At 61.3% G+C, this 14,180-nt stretch overlaps 1 protein-coding gene across 1 annotated transcript in view; it reads left to right on the forward strand.

Moving 5' to 3' along the window:
• The first annotated feature begins 657 nt into the window (after positions 1–657).
• Positions 658–14,180, forward strand: part of NOL4L (nucleolar protein 4 like) — a 127,512-nt gene continuing 113,989 nt past the window's right edge. The window contains exon 1 of the mRNA XM_043602605.1: positions 658–993. Coding sequence (XP_043458540.1) covers positions 673–993 — 321 coding nt within the window. The 5' untranslated portion in view covers positions 658–672. The remainder of the gene's footprint in view (positions 994–14,180) is intronic.

Genomic DNA, 14,180 nt, shown 5'->3' on the forward strand with positions numbered 1-14,180 from the left:
GCTCCTGCCCTCTCCGCGGCTACGGGCGCGGCGGCCCCGGCGCCCCAGGGGCCGGGCCGGGGCGGGGTCTGGGCCCCGCGGGCGGGCGCGGGAGGGAGGGGGGGGGACGGCGGCGAAGGCTGCGACGCTCTAACAGGTGGGATCCCGCGGCGTGGTGGAGGCGGGCGCGGGAGGAGGAGGAGGAGGAGGAAGAGCAGCGGCAGCGGGAGCCTGAGCAGGAGCAGGATGAGCCGCGCGAGCTGACAGCCGCCGCCGCCGCCGCCGCCGCCCGCGCCCAGGCTCGGTCTCGCTCCCCGCGCCCGGAGCCGCTCCCCGCCTCCCGCCTCCCCCGGCCGCCCGCGGGGCGGCCCGCCCCCTCTGCACCTCCGGGCCCGGAGCTGCCTCCATCGCTCCCGCATCCCGGCCGGGGGGGAGGAGGAGGCGGAGCAGGAGGCGAGCCGGAGCCGCCGCCGCCAACGCCGCCGCTGCCGCCGCCCGAGCAGGACAGAGCGCGCCGCAGCCCCGCGCGTCCGGCCGCCGCCCGTGCCCATCAAGCAGCCGCGCCGGAGCCACACCGCGGGACAGCCCGGGCCGCGGCGCGCCCCGGCCCGGCCCGGCCCAGCCCAGCCCAGTCCCGGCACCGGGCGGCCCGGCGGCCGGCCCGCCCCCGAGGGCGCCGGGCGCGGCGGGAGGATGCCGAAGCCGACGCTGCTGCTGCGCGGGGGCTGGGAGCGCGAGCGCAGCCCCGGGGACTCGGAGCTGGGCCGCCAGTTCCGGGACTGGTGCCTGCGCACCTACGGCGACTCGGCCAAAACCAAGACGGTGACACGCAGCAAATACCAGCGGATCGCCGAGGTCCTGCAGGGCGGCGGCGGGACCGGCGCGGGCAGCGGCCCGGCGGCCGGCGAGAAAGGCAAGTTCCAGTTCTGGGTGCGCTCCAAGGGCTTCCGCCTGGGCAGCGGCCGGGAACCCAAGATGGGCCAAGTGGTGTATGTGCCGGTCAAGACGGGCTCGGTGAGTGCGCGCGCGGCGGCCGCGGGCCGGTCCCGCCGCGGGGCTTGGGGCGGGCGGGGGCGGGGTGTGGGGGTGTGGATGTGTGTCCGAACGTGTGTCCCTGAGGTTGTCCGTGGGTCTGGCCCGCCCGGGGCGCACGCGTCTCTGCTCACCCGCCTGCCCCGGCCCGCCCAGGCAGCGCTCCGGGTTCGGGGCGTCCCTGCCCCCCTCTGCGCCGCTGCCCGGGCCGTGGCCCTGCCGAGCGGGCTGTCCCGGGCTGCTCACCCCAGCATGTTCCGTCCTCCCGTCCCCTCCCCCCGCCAGCAGGCGGCTGCTCCGAAGCCTGAGCCTCCCCCCAACCCCCCGCCCGCCCCGGGGCTGCCTGTCCCGGGCGCCTCGCGCTCCCGCCCCCGGGCCGGCTGGGCGGTGTGTGTGTGTGTGTGTGTGTGTGTGTGTGTGTGTGTGTGTGTGTGTGGAGGGTGGTGCTGCGGGAGGGGGGCAGGGGCAGCCACGGGACGGGGAGTCCACTCGGCTCCCCAGCGCCAGGGTGGGGGGGGGCCCTCCAGGGCACTGTCTCCCAGACCCCACCCGGGGCTGGCCCGGGGAGGGGCGGCCCGAGCCGCAGCCTGGCGCAGGAGCAGCCTCGCGCGGGTGGGTGGGGCGCCCCCTCCGCCCCCCGGGCCCCTAGCTCCCCCCCTCCCTGGGACGGGGGCGGCCTGACCTATCCATCCCCTCCCCTCCCCCGTCCCCGGGGCCGGCCGGGTCCGGGCGGGGTGGCGTGGGGGAGGGGGCGGGGAACCGCAGCCGCCGGGAGGGAGGAGGCGGGCGGCCGGGCGGGGGCGTCCCCTCCGGCCCGGGGCGCCCTGGAGAGGGCGTGCGGCGCGGGCCCCGCGGCTCCCCCGCCGGGACCTCATTGTTCTGCAACGGGTGGGGGCTGGGGGGGGGCGGCTGCTCCCGGGGCGCTGCTGAGCTTTGAACTTTCCGTCGTGGAGACCCTCCATTAGTGCGTTCAGCCCCCGGCCCGGCCCGGCCCGGCCGGCCTCCCTCCCTGCCCCCCTCGCTCCCTCCCCGGCCTCGCCCGGCCCGAGCGAGCGAGCGAGCGGGGCCGCCCCGCGCCGGCCTCCCTCCCTCCCTCGCTCCCCCGCTCCCCCCTCTGTGCTCCTCCCCCGTCCGGCCCGCCCGCCCCGCGCTCAGCCCCGTCCCCGGCCGGAGCGGGCTCTTCACACACAATTGATTCGGTCGTTACGAAAAGTGCACTTGTCCCCTCCCCCTCCCCCTCCGGCGGCCGCCCGGGCCCGGCCCGCGGGGTGAGGGGGCCGCGAGGGAGGGAGGCGGGAGCCGGGGAGCGGATCCGGAGGCGCCTCCCCCCCGCGCCCAGGGGACGGGGCTGCAGGCCGCGGGGAGTGGGGAGCCGTGAGCGCGGAGGGCGGGCGGCCCATCTGCGAGGAGCGCTGATAACCGCGCCGCTGCCGCTGCGGCCGCCAGCAGCCCATCTGCGCCGCTGCCGCCTCCGGCCGGACCCGAAGCATGGGGCCGGGCCGAGGGGTGCGCCGGGGCGGGATTCCCGGAGGGGGAGGCTGGAGCAGTGTCCCACCCTGCGCGAGTCAGGGACCCCCCCCCCAGCCCCAATCAGTGCTCTCCCCCAAACCCGGGGAGTCTGGATCATTGTCCCCTCCCCTGATGGAGGCAGGGACCCCCCCCCCCCAGCCCAAATCAGTGCCCACCTTCCCTTAAGGGGAGTATGGGTCAGTGCCTTTCCCCAGCGTAGGTCGGTCTTCCCCACCCTGCCTTCCTTACCCCCTTGGGTTCTCCCCCATCTTGGGCTAGTGTCCCCAATCTAAGTGTGGTTTTTCCAGGTCAGTGGCCCACCAGGTGGTTGACTGGATCTGTGCCCCCTACCCTGCGACAGTGCCCTCAGCCATCCAGGCCAGTTAGCACCTCCTACTCCATCCTGGTTATCCCTCCCCAGGGAGCTGAGAGTCTTGGCTCAATCTTCTTAGCGGGCAGCAGGTCCCCCACTCTACCCACTCCTGAAGTTGGGAGGCAGGTGACCCTCAGAGTTGGCAGCTGGCTCACTGCTTCTCTGCGTGGGTTTACCTCTTCCCTAGGGAGTGGGCATCCTGGGGCAGTCTCCCTATCCTCTTAGCGATACTGCTGTCTAGGCAGAGCAGGGGTGATTTCGAACCAACACACACACACACACACACACACACACACACACACACACACCCATGCAGGCCACACGCAGAAATTCAGTGCTAGGCCTGGGTTCCGGGTCCTCGAAGTCCAGCTAGTCTCTTCAGACCCTTCATGAGGCCCATGCTGACCTGCCTTGTCTGCCCCTGGCATCAGGGGCCTCATGAGGCTCCACCCTGACTCCCAGACCAATAATAAGCCTTCCCCAAGGGACCACCTGCCTGGGAGGCAGGGAAAGGGGACCCAAGTCTCCCTGCCCAGGCTGGGGGGTGGGGTGGGGAGGGAGGGGGGACAACGAACACAGCAGAACAGACGTACCCTCCTCTGACAGCCTGCCCCTCCAGCTCCCTGTGCCTTCTTGCCTGGCCTGCTGGTCCCTAGAGAGCCTGTTAGTTACCTGCCGCTCACCCAGCCAACTGGAGCCAGCCGCAGGAGATGCCCCTGGTCCTGCCACCCCCCTGTCTCCAAGCACCTTCCTGGGGCTCAGTTATTATTATTTTTATATTTCCATTTTTCTTTTCACTGATCTAAGAGGAACAAATCCTGCTGGGAATTCTGGGCCAGCCATGGCCTCTTCCTGGGAGAGGCTGAATGGGACCTTCTTTGAAAGGTGCAAAGGACATCCCCTACCTTCACTGGCCTACACACACACACACACACACACACACACACACACACACACAAAGTTGCCATTGCCTCTGGTGGCAGTTGGGAGACATCCTGTAGTTTTGTCCTGGGTGGGTTTTTGTGAAGGTCATTGGGCCTTAAACCTTCGTCTGAGGCGTTTGTTCAGTGCCCACAGGCCTGGTATTGGGTATTGGGGCGGGTCAGACTCTGCCTGCTCCTGGGCGCCCAGCTGGTGGGGGAGGTGGGCATCTCAAACGATGTGATAAAGAAGCCCGCGCACGGAGCCACCAAGGGAGGGCGGACAGGCAGACCGATTTCAGGCAAGAGGGGGTGTGGGAGTTGGGTCGTCCAGCAGCTGAACAAGGGCCCCCGGCGCGGTGTGCGGTCCCAAGGGTGGCCATGGTATGTCATCTCTCTTCCATGTTGTTCTCTGGCTGCCCCCTCCCTGGGCCCCCTTTCCTCCTCCCACAGCCATATGCGGTGCTATGGTCAGGCCCTTCCCTAGTCCCGGCCGGCCGGCCGCGGGTCGATGATCTGACACCACTTGTCCTGTCCCATCTGGCCCTGAGCTTTTCTGGGTGTGTGTGACAAAGGCTTAATCTGTCCGGACGGGCCCAGGGCGGAGAGGAGGGCGAGGGGAATTGCTCTGTGCCGGGGCCTCCTGCAGCTGGGGCCCGGGCGGGGGCGGGGCGGGGCGGGGGTCGAGCCAGAGCCTGGGCGCGGGGGAGAGGCAAGTTGGTCTTCAGTTTGCAGGTTGTCACAGGAAATAGAAGTGGAGGCGGAGGGCTGAGGGCTGAGGGGAGGAGGGCGGAGTCCTCCACCAGCGGCACGGGGCGCTCTTGGGGATAAGATCTTTTTATGACAAGAGCCAGCCGGGGCCTCCTGACTGGGCAGAGCCTGGTTAGGATTTATTATTTCTTGTGTTTGGCCTGCTCCAGCCTCCGTGCGCTGCCACGCAGGGGAAGCAAACCCCTTGGACGCGAGACCCTCTAAATTCGTTCCAGCGTCGACCACAAAGTGAACCAGCCCCTTTCCTTTTCCCCTGGTCTCTTTGAGTGGGGCTGTCCCTGGGGCCTGCAAGGGCCACAGGTTATGACTGGGGCAGGGCCCCGGGCCATCTGTCAACTCCCAGGACCTCCTTGGAGATAGATGTTCTCAGCTCAACTCTACCATTTTCCGGATGGGAAGACTGAGGCCTCGAGAGAGGCGGTTTCCATTGGTAGGGGGCAGGACTGGAATGCAGATTTCTGTGCTCCGCAGTGGGCGTTGTGGGCCCATCACAGGCCATGAATCCCCCCATTAGAGCCCCATTCCCCCGAGGGGAAACGCCAGCTTGCCAAACCCCACTGTCAACATTAGGCTTTTGCGAGCCGGACCCCAGGTGTTCCGCTGGCCAAATTGACTAATGGTGGTCTTTTCCCAGTTTGCAGACAACGTTCATTTAGTGGAGAGCGTTTTCTCAGTCTTCGGTCTTTCTCCCCAGAGCTTTTGTGTAAACCTTTGGCACCTGCGGCCACTGGTCTGGGCGGGAAATGGCCTCTGACTTCGCACAGTGTAATATACGCCATGACCTTAGCTTGAATTCCTCGATGTTTCTTGCTTTTCTCCAAGTTATCACCACACTGACCATTTCTGCGTCACCTACTATGTGCCTGTCACTGTGCCGAGGTGCTGACATACACTAATTTGTCAGATTCCCAGGATGGCCCCTGGGGGTCAATGACGTTATTTTCGCTATCCTTCAGATAAGTGAACTGAGGCTCAGCAAGGTTCAGAACTTCCTTAGCACCATGCTGCTGACAGGGGCAGGCCCTGAGCTTGGGGACTGCTTGCACACATCTCCATTCTTACCTCATCTGAGGGGTCTTGCAGCCTGATCCATTGGAAAGCACAGGTCCCTTCGTGACAAGCTTTCAGTCCATTACACCTTAATCTGAATTATAGTTTATGAGAATCCCTCTGTTCAAGATGTCACAGGCTAGTGCTTGAGGCAGGACTGGCTCCACACTAGGTGTCAGGGGACTTTCCTGGGGCTCACTAGGACGGAGAAGGGGTGAGAAGAAGGGAGGAGGCCTGGGTCCTGGGGGACTTTTGAGGAGAAGGTTGACAATGGCATCTGGTGTGGGCCCTGTTCAGATTTCTCCTGAGTGTCAGAAGTGGGCAATTTTGTCAATTAAGCCTCGGTGATTGGGGCAAATGTGGTCTCAGGCACTCTGGGGGCTCATTTTGGAGCCTGGGTGATGCTGGAGGATCAGGCTCTGCCTTCCTGGGGTCTCCCCTCCAGGTCCTGGGTCACTCTCTGCTGGGCATGAGGACAGGATACCCCTTTCTTCCTTGGCTAAAACCTGGCATGGCCCCAAAGACTGCCTTCTTGTCCTGGGATGTCTGAAAGTCAGGAGGCCCATCTGGGACTCTAAAAATGCTACTGGAAAGACTGGGGGGTGGGCAGCCTGTGTCTGGGGCTGCCCAGGGACGAAGGTCGAGAGCTTGACTCAGCCCCAGGCCAACTTGGGCTTCTCCAAGCCAGCTCTCCACTTAGAGATTGTGGGATTGATTGAGTGTTGTGCACAGGTGCGTGTGTGCTCATGGGGTAGAGCATGTGTGTGCATGAGGAGGCTGTGTGTGTGTGTGTGTGTGGCAGTGTGACTGTGTGGGTGTGAGTGTGCTTGTCCATGTGCAGGCTGGGGATGCTCGTGTGCCCGGAGCAGTGTGTGTGTGTGTGTGTGTGTGTGTGTGTGTGTGTGTGTACAGGTGGAGGGGAGACTGCGTGCTTGTGAGTGTGTGTGACCGTGGGCGTCTGTGTTGGCAGATGTGCAAGCACCTGGGGTGTGGGCATTGGCAGAGCACGAGCGTGAGTGTGTGCGTGCACACATGTTCAAGCTCCTGTGGAAGAAACCCCATCAGTCTGGCAGTGCAGTGCTGACAGGGGTGTCCTTCATCATAACAGAATCGGCCCAAGCTGCCGTCCTGGCCCCCACTGCCCCCGGAGTCTCAGCAGCTGTGGAAGTGAAGTGTGAGGGAGGCAGTGGACAGGAGAAATGATGCCTTGTCCCTGTCCCCATGACGGTGGCCAAGGCACCTCCCTGTTTCCAGCCTTCCTCAGGCACCGTGGAGGGTGGGTATGCCCTTCTGGGAGAGAGGGCTCAGCCTACTAGAACAAGGACTCCTGAGTCCACTTTCTGCCCCTACCCCACCCTGACATACACGGGAGGGGAAGGGCCTGGGGTTTCAAGACCCAGGCCCCTGGATTCAGATACCACCTCTGCCCTTTCACCAGTTTGACCTTAGTTTTCTCATCTGCAAAATGGAGCTGATAATTCCGTCTCCCTCATAGCACTGGTATGATGATTAATGCATGAATCAATGCAGAACCTGAAGAGTGTGCATATCTTAGGAAATGTTAGGTGCTCTGTGATCTCACCGGGCCTCAGTTTCCTCATCCAGAAAATGGGGATGGTGATGAAAGACGTCATGGATATTAGATGGAACAGTGGAGATAAAGCAGCCAGCCAAATCCCTGTCACATAGTTGGTGGGCAGTAACTGTTAGTTCCCTGGAGATTGTATCTGAGTCATTTCTATGTCTCCAGTGCCGTTCGGGGTTGGTTAGTGTATTGAATTGCACAGAACACTGGAAGAGCCTTGATGAGGGGCATAGGCGTGGCATGAACCCCCAGGCCTGGGGACTTAAAAGCTCAGGGTCTCTCTGCTCTGGTCAGCTCCTGCCCTGCTCTGAGCTTCTGTTTCCCTAGTTATTACACAGGGACTGCTCTTTTGGTCCCTCCTGCCCCTGAGTCCCTTCCTGGTGCTGGGTGCTTGGTCCCAGAGGTCAAGGAGAGGGGTGTAGAGGGGTGAGGGTGGGGACTCTACCAAGGCCTGTAGGCATCTCCCGGGTAGAAAGGTAGTAGGATGAGCATTCTGGAGGCCTTCTCCTTTCCACCCCCCATCCCCACCCCTGCTCCCATCCTGTTCGACTTGGGTCGGCTCTGGGATCTTAGAACACAGTGAGGCTGCTTGGGCAGGGGTCTGAGCACATCTCCTGGGTTTTCTAGCCCCTGCCATGTGCCAGATACTTTATTTCACTTAATTGTCCCTAGACTCTGTGAAGTGGGTGAGAACCTGACATCAGGGAGGCCAGGGAACGTTCCGAGTCCCTCTGTGAGGCAGTGGCGGGGCTTGGGTTCCATGGCTATCCGACCCTAAAAGCTACAGGGCGTGGAGGCAGGGGTCCACAGGGGCCGTAGCTCTCCACCTCTCTGCACCCCAGGCTCATGGTGCCCCCTCGTCTGATGGCAAGCCACAAAAGCTTCTCAGAGCTCGAGGCATCCCCCCACCTGCCCAGACCCAGCCTAGTGGGAGACAGATGGCACCCCTCCCCTCCCCGCTGGCTTCCCCACCCCCTCACCTCAACTGTTGCTCCAGACCCGACCCTTCTCCCCATGAAGTCATCCACTCCCTCAGCATCCAGTCCTCTCACCAGCCTGGGAAGGGGGGAAACTAAGGCCGAGAGTGGACAGAACGAGATCAAGGTCCCAGAAAGTGCCAGAACTGGGGGTGAACAGGCAGGCCCCCAAACCTGGCTGGTCACACATTCATTCACTCACCCTTCACTTGCTCTCTTGCTGTCCCCGTCTGGGCAGCCCCATCCTGCCCCTGCTCCCACACTCCACTGAGGACTCCTCTCTTCCTGCTCCTCCTTCCCCATCCAACTCATTTGCAAATTCTGTTGGTTTGACCTTGCAAATACATCTCAGGTTTTACCTTCTCACCACCTCCACTCCCTTCAGCCTCCCCACTGCATCCACTCTGGGCTCCCCCCCCCCCCCCCCCCGCCTGTAGCCCCTCTGGCTCACGCAGCCAGAGAAAACTTTGCAGAAAGGAAATCAGATTCTCACCTGCCTCTGCTCAGAACCCTCCAAGACAACCGTCTCACTCAAAGCAGGAGCCAGAGTCTCTCCTGAAGCCTCCAAGGCCCTGTATGATCTGCCCCAGCTGCCTGCTGCCCTCACCTCACTCCACTCTCCCCTTGCCCATTGGGTCTCAGCCACAGCGACCTCTTTGCTCTTCCAAACACTACCAAACACAATCCTGCCCCAGGGCCCTTGCACTGGCTGTCTCCCCCCAGCCTGGAATACTCTTCTCCCATATCTCTACGTGGCTGGTTCCTCTCCTCTTTTGGGTCTCTGCTCAAATTCCACCTCCTCAGAGAGGCCCTCCCCAATCACCTAGTCAGGACTGTTTTACCATTTTAGGTCCCTTGGACCCTTTTCTCACCCCTTTCTTTTTTTTCTTTTTTTTAAGTTTATATTTATTTTGAGAGAGAGAGAGAGAGAAAGAGAGAGAGAATGAGTGTGGGGGGGGGGCAGAGAGAGGGAGAGAGAGAATCTCAAGCAGGATCTGCCCTGTCTGCGCAGAGCCCCATGTGGGGTTCGAACTCACAAACCCCTGAGATCACGACCTGAGTCGAAGTCGGACGCATAACCAGCTGAGCCACCCAGGCGGCCCTCTCACCCCCCCTTTCTATTTAATCTTTTTCTATAGCTCTTATCCCCCCTGCCCCCGACATTAGGTATGTTTTTTAGTTTATAGGTTTAGTACCTGTCTCCCCACAAGGCTGTGAGCTCTGCCAGGGCAGACCAGCCTGTTTGGTTCGCTGCTGTGTCCACAGGACATAGAATAGCCCCTGCCCAAAGGGACTGCCCGCTGTGGGGGGCAGCAGAGCATGGCTTCTGCGCTCGGAGGGCCTCGGGAGCCCCCAGGCCCAGACCGTCCCTCCTGCCCGAGAGAGTCCAGGGAGTCCTCAGGAAGACGACATTTGAGCTGGACCTGGAGGGCCCGAACACATTTTTCAGCAAGAGCAGAACACGAAGGAGCTCATTCCAGGGGGTGGGAATGCGAGCAAGAGCTCGGAGGTGGGGCAGGTTTTCACAGGTTAGCGCAGGCCGTGGACAGAGGCGACTGGGGCCACGTTCCCGGAGCAGCGTGCTCCGCAGAACATTGCACATGGGGTGGGGGTGGGCAAATGGTCAGATCAGCTCGAGAACTGCTGTGGGGTCCTGAGGGGATGAGCTGGTGAAATCACTTGGAGCCAGATGGGAGAGAAGGATCTGGAAAGCCACTCAGAGGAGCTGGTGTATCCTTATCTCCTTGTGTCATCGTGACGGAAAGCCAGGAGTCCACAGGAGGGTTTTTTTAGCAGAGGGGGAGATAAGGTCAGATTTGGGTTCTAGAAGGAACCCTCGGAATGCCGGGCAGGAGGGAGACATATTCCATGTCGGGGAAACAGGAGGTGAAGGAGTTGTGAGGCGCAGAGAGGGAAGGCCAGCCTGGGACGAAGAAGAGGGGTTGCCTCCCCCGTAGGACAAGACGTGGAGTGACTGGGACCGAGTGACAGGGAAGGTGGGGAGCAAGGGTTGTTCGAAGGTCAGGGTTGACCCAGTTTTCTTCCATGGAAGCAGGGGAGGTTAAGACACCAGGAATGTGGACAGATGTACAGATCTGGGGTGAAGGCTCAGGGGCCAGTGGGTGGAGTCCGGGAGCTGTCCTTAAGGCCAGCGGCATGTGGCGGTGGGGGGCTGTGGGGAGCTGGTGACTCAGGGCTCCGGGGGCCAGCTCGGGAGTCATCGTGTCCACAGGGCCCCCTTCCCAGCTTGGAACCTCCCGCGCCCCGGCTGGGACCCGACTGCAGGCTCCTGGGAGGCCTATGCTTGGGTGGATGACTCATCGTTTTCTCGGCATCCCCGGGCTGAGAAAATGTTCAAGGAGACATGGGGCCCTTCCTTTGGCAGGCCAGGCCCTGACTGGATGCTGGCGGGTGGAGAAAAGCGCACTGGGGCCTCATCTCCAAGCGTCCTGAGGGCGTGTCTCCAAGAGCCCCTGGCTTCCACAGTCTTGCGCGGTCCTCAGCCACCCTGGGAGGCGGTTATGACCCATTCTACAGGTTAGCAAACCCAGGCAGAGCCTGTGCGGGCGAGTAGCTAAGTAACCTCTTGGTGCTGCAGTTCTCCACCTGAAAAATGGGTCTGATGATTGCCCCTCCCTCCAACAGGTTTGTTGGGAAAACCCAGGGAGGGAATCATGTGAAATGCTTAAATAGCAGCGTTGTCATTTTCCTAGGGACAGGGAGAGGCGTCTGCCCAGGCGATAGGGGCTGTCTACGGATAGAGCGAAAATAGGGAAGACCAGAGAGTAACATGGCCAACAATAGACCTGAGTTTGGATCCCAGCTCCGCCGCCAGCTTCTGGTTCTGGGCAAACGGCTTGCCTGCTCCGATCTCTTGCCCCCCTTGTGTAGAAGCGGGTGATAACCCACATCCTGTGGAGTAGCTGGGAACATGTCCTAAAGCCAAGCCTGGCAGGCAGGCCACAGAGCAGGGCCTGCCGCTCCAACTCGAGGGCCCTTGGAAGACCCCTCTTCCCAGTGCGAAGACCCCCAAACCACATAGCATGGGTGGTTAAGAAGGACTTTGTGGGGCAGTAGGAAATGCCAGGCCAAGGGGAAGAGAGACGAGAGCTCTCGCACCTCAGAGGGTTCCTTCTGGGAAGGCCCGTGGATGGGGGAGCCTCTCTGGGAGCTCTGGAGCTGGGACAGGAGTGGGCTGGGGCAGAGGGTTTTATGTTGAATGTAAGGCCCCTGCAAGTCACAGGAGGAGTGGGGCATGTGGAGGCAGGGGCTGAGTCCAGGCTCCGCCATTCACCGCTGTGCAGCCTTGGGCGAGTCACTTCCCCTCTCTGAGCCTAAGTTTCCTCATCTGCAGGATGGGGTGATGACAGCCGTGGCTTCACTTATATCTCCCTTCTAAACTCTGTTGTCTGATACAGAGGCAACTATCCCGGGGTGTGGACATAGTGGAGCCCTCGATGAAAGGGAGCTATAATTAGGATTCTGGTTGTGATTGAATCAATAACCCCAGAGCCTGTGATGAGACTCGGTGAAGCGGTGCTGCTGAGTGGGGCTTTGGAGCACAGACTGGCCCCAGGTTTGAACTGAGCTCTGCGACTCACCAGCTGGGCGGCCTTGAAACAAGTCCCTTTCCCTCTTTGAGCCTTAATTTCCTCCTCTGTAAAATGGGCCCAGTGGTATGACTGCTCTCACGGGGTTGCCATGGGGAGGTGCAGAGAGACTCCATGTCAGGTGCTCAGCACAGGAAACAGGAGCTTTTGTCTCTTATACCTGCAGTGTGGCTGGGGCCAGTTGGACCTGGGATACGGGGTCTGGGGCAGGGCCCGGAGAAGCTAGAGCGGAGAGGTACGGGAGAGGCAGTGGGCTTCACCGGGTCCAGGCTGCCCACTTTGGGGCTGAGAGCGAGCATGCTCCCTGGGCCAGAGAGCCCTGGGTTCAAATCCTGCCTTACCCACCAGCTGTGCAGCCTCAGACACACCCCGCCCTCCTCTCTGAGCCTCTATGTCCACATCTATAAAATGGGGATACTAATATCGGCCACCTTTCAGAGTTGTGAGGATAGTTTGAAATACACAAAGGACACAGGGAACTTCTGCCGCTGAGCAAAAACAATGACAGTCGTGACACAGCTAGTATTTGTGGCCCGCTTACGAAGAGCCAGGCACTCTGTTAAGCACCGTCTGCACATGACTCCATGGGATTGTCCAAACGTGGCTCCCTTTGTGATCCTCCTCTTGCTGATGAGGATGTTGAGGCTCAGAGAGGTTGAGTAACGGGCCCGAGGCCACACAGCTGATAACAGGCAGAGCAGGGACTTGAGCTGGTGAGGTTGTTGTGTCCTCAGCTCCTCGTATCACTCAGCCTCTTGACAACAAGTCTCAGATCCTGGGGTCCCTGTGGTATTCCACAGGCTTGCCCAGTGCCCCTTCCCGGGACGGAGAGGCGGTCGTGAGTCTGTCTGGCAGAGTGTGCTGACCCTGGGACGCGCTGTTTAGGTGCAAACAGGATCTACTGGTAGGGTTGACTCTCAGGGTCGCCGAGGGATTATTTGGTTCAGGGAGAGCCAGGTTATGGCATGGGGCCACGTAGCAAGCGGGTCGGCCGGCACGCTGCACTGCAGCTGACCCAGGGGGAGCCTTGTGCCCACCAGCACGAGGCAAGGCAGAGCTCAATGCCAGTGTCACACGCAGCCACCAGCAGCCCCGGGAGGAGGTGGATGGCCAGTGCCTAATCTGGGTGGCACGGAGGGGGGTCAATGGAGACTAGGGAGGAACTAAGGGAGGCTCTTACGAGGAGGTGAGTCAAGACATGGGAGATGTCCTCCCGGGACAGGGGAAAGCGTGCTGTGGACAAAGGGGTGCAAGAGAAGTATGTTTTCGAGGTGATGTGCATACGTGACTTAAAGCAACAACCACGAAACAGCAGCCACCAAGGGGGTACAAAGTGCCCGGCCCACCCCATCGCAGGCCACCTAGTTCCCTGCCCAGAGGGATCCAGTCCCTTAAGTGTTCTCCCCGGTATACTTGGCTCTAAGCTGGGCTGCCTGGGTTTGAATCCTGAATCCACTATGCACTTGCTGTGTGACTTGGGCAACTTACTCAATCTCTCTGTGCCTGAGTTTCTACACCTAAAATGGAGGTAATATGAGGGCCTGCTTCTCTGGACTGTTGTGAGGCTCAGGGCTCTTCGAGCCTGGCTGAGGTGGGCCCGTGGCTGAGGGCTCCATGAGTGCCGACCATCCCTACTGCTGCTGCCGCCGTGGCTGGGATCACTGTGGCGTGCCCATAGCCGTGCACGCCATGCGTGTGGTTTTAACAGCCCGCTTCCCTTGCAGGTCCTGAAGCTCAGTTTTCATGGCTTCTGCCCTCTTAGGCAAGAGGCAGAGGTGAGAGGCCAGCCCAATGGCCCTGGGTCTTCAGAAAGGCCTCTGATGCGGAGGGGTTTCTGACATTGACTGGGCCCCAGGAACTAGCCACTTGCCTCATCCAGGGCTGGGGGCCTGGGGACTCGATCCCCCGTTCCTGTGCCGGGGACATGAAGTGGCGGTGGGGACGGGAAGGATGAGGTAGGCTGTGGAGAGAGCCCTTGTCCAGGCTCAGAAGATGGTGACCCTGCCTCCCTCCTCTGCCACTGCTCAGCCCTACCGTTGCTGAAAAAGTTCCCGGCTCCTTATCAGGATGGCAGTTCAGCCTGTGGTGGGGATCCAAGGCAACCCTTCAGATGTGACAGGGCCTTGAGGCTGTTCGTGGGGCCCCTGCCCTCGGGGGATTTACAATTGAGCCGATGGTGTCATTTATAAGATCCCCAGGTAGGAGGTATTAACATGTAGCTGAGGATAACCCAGTCCTGGGTTCAAATCCTAGCTGTGCTGTTTACTAGCTGAGTGACCTTGGGGGAATTGATTAACCTCCCTGGGCCTCGGTTTCTTCCTCTGTAAAACGGACATAACAATAGAACCTGCTGTGTTGGATGCAGCGTGAGAG

Source organism: Prionailurus bengalensis, chromosome A3 (assembly GCF_016509475.1).
Source record: "Prionailurus bengalensis isolate Pbe53 chromosome A3, Fcat_Pben_1.1_paternal_pri, whole genome shotgun sequence".
Lineage (NCBI taxonomy): Eukaryota > Metazoa > Chordata > Mammalia > Carnivora > Felidae > Prionailurus > Prionailurus bengalensis.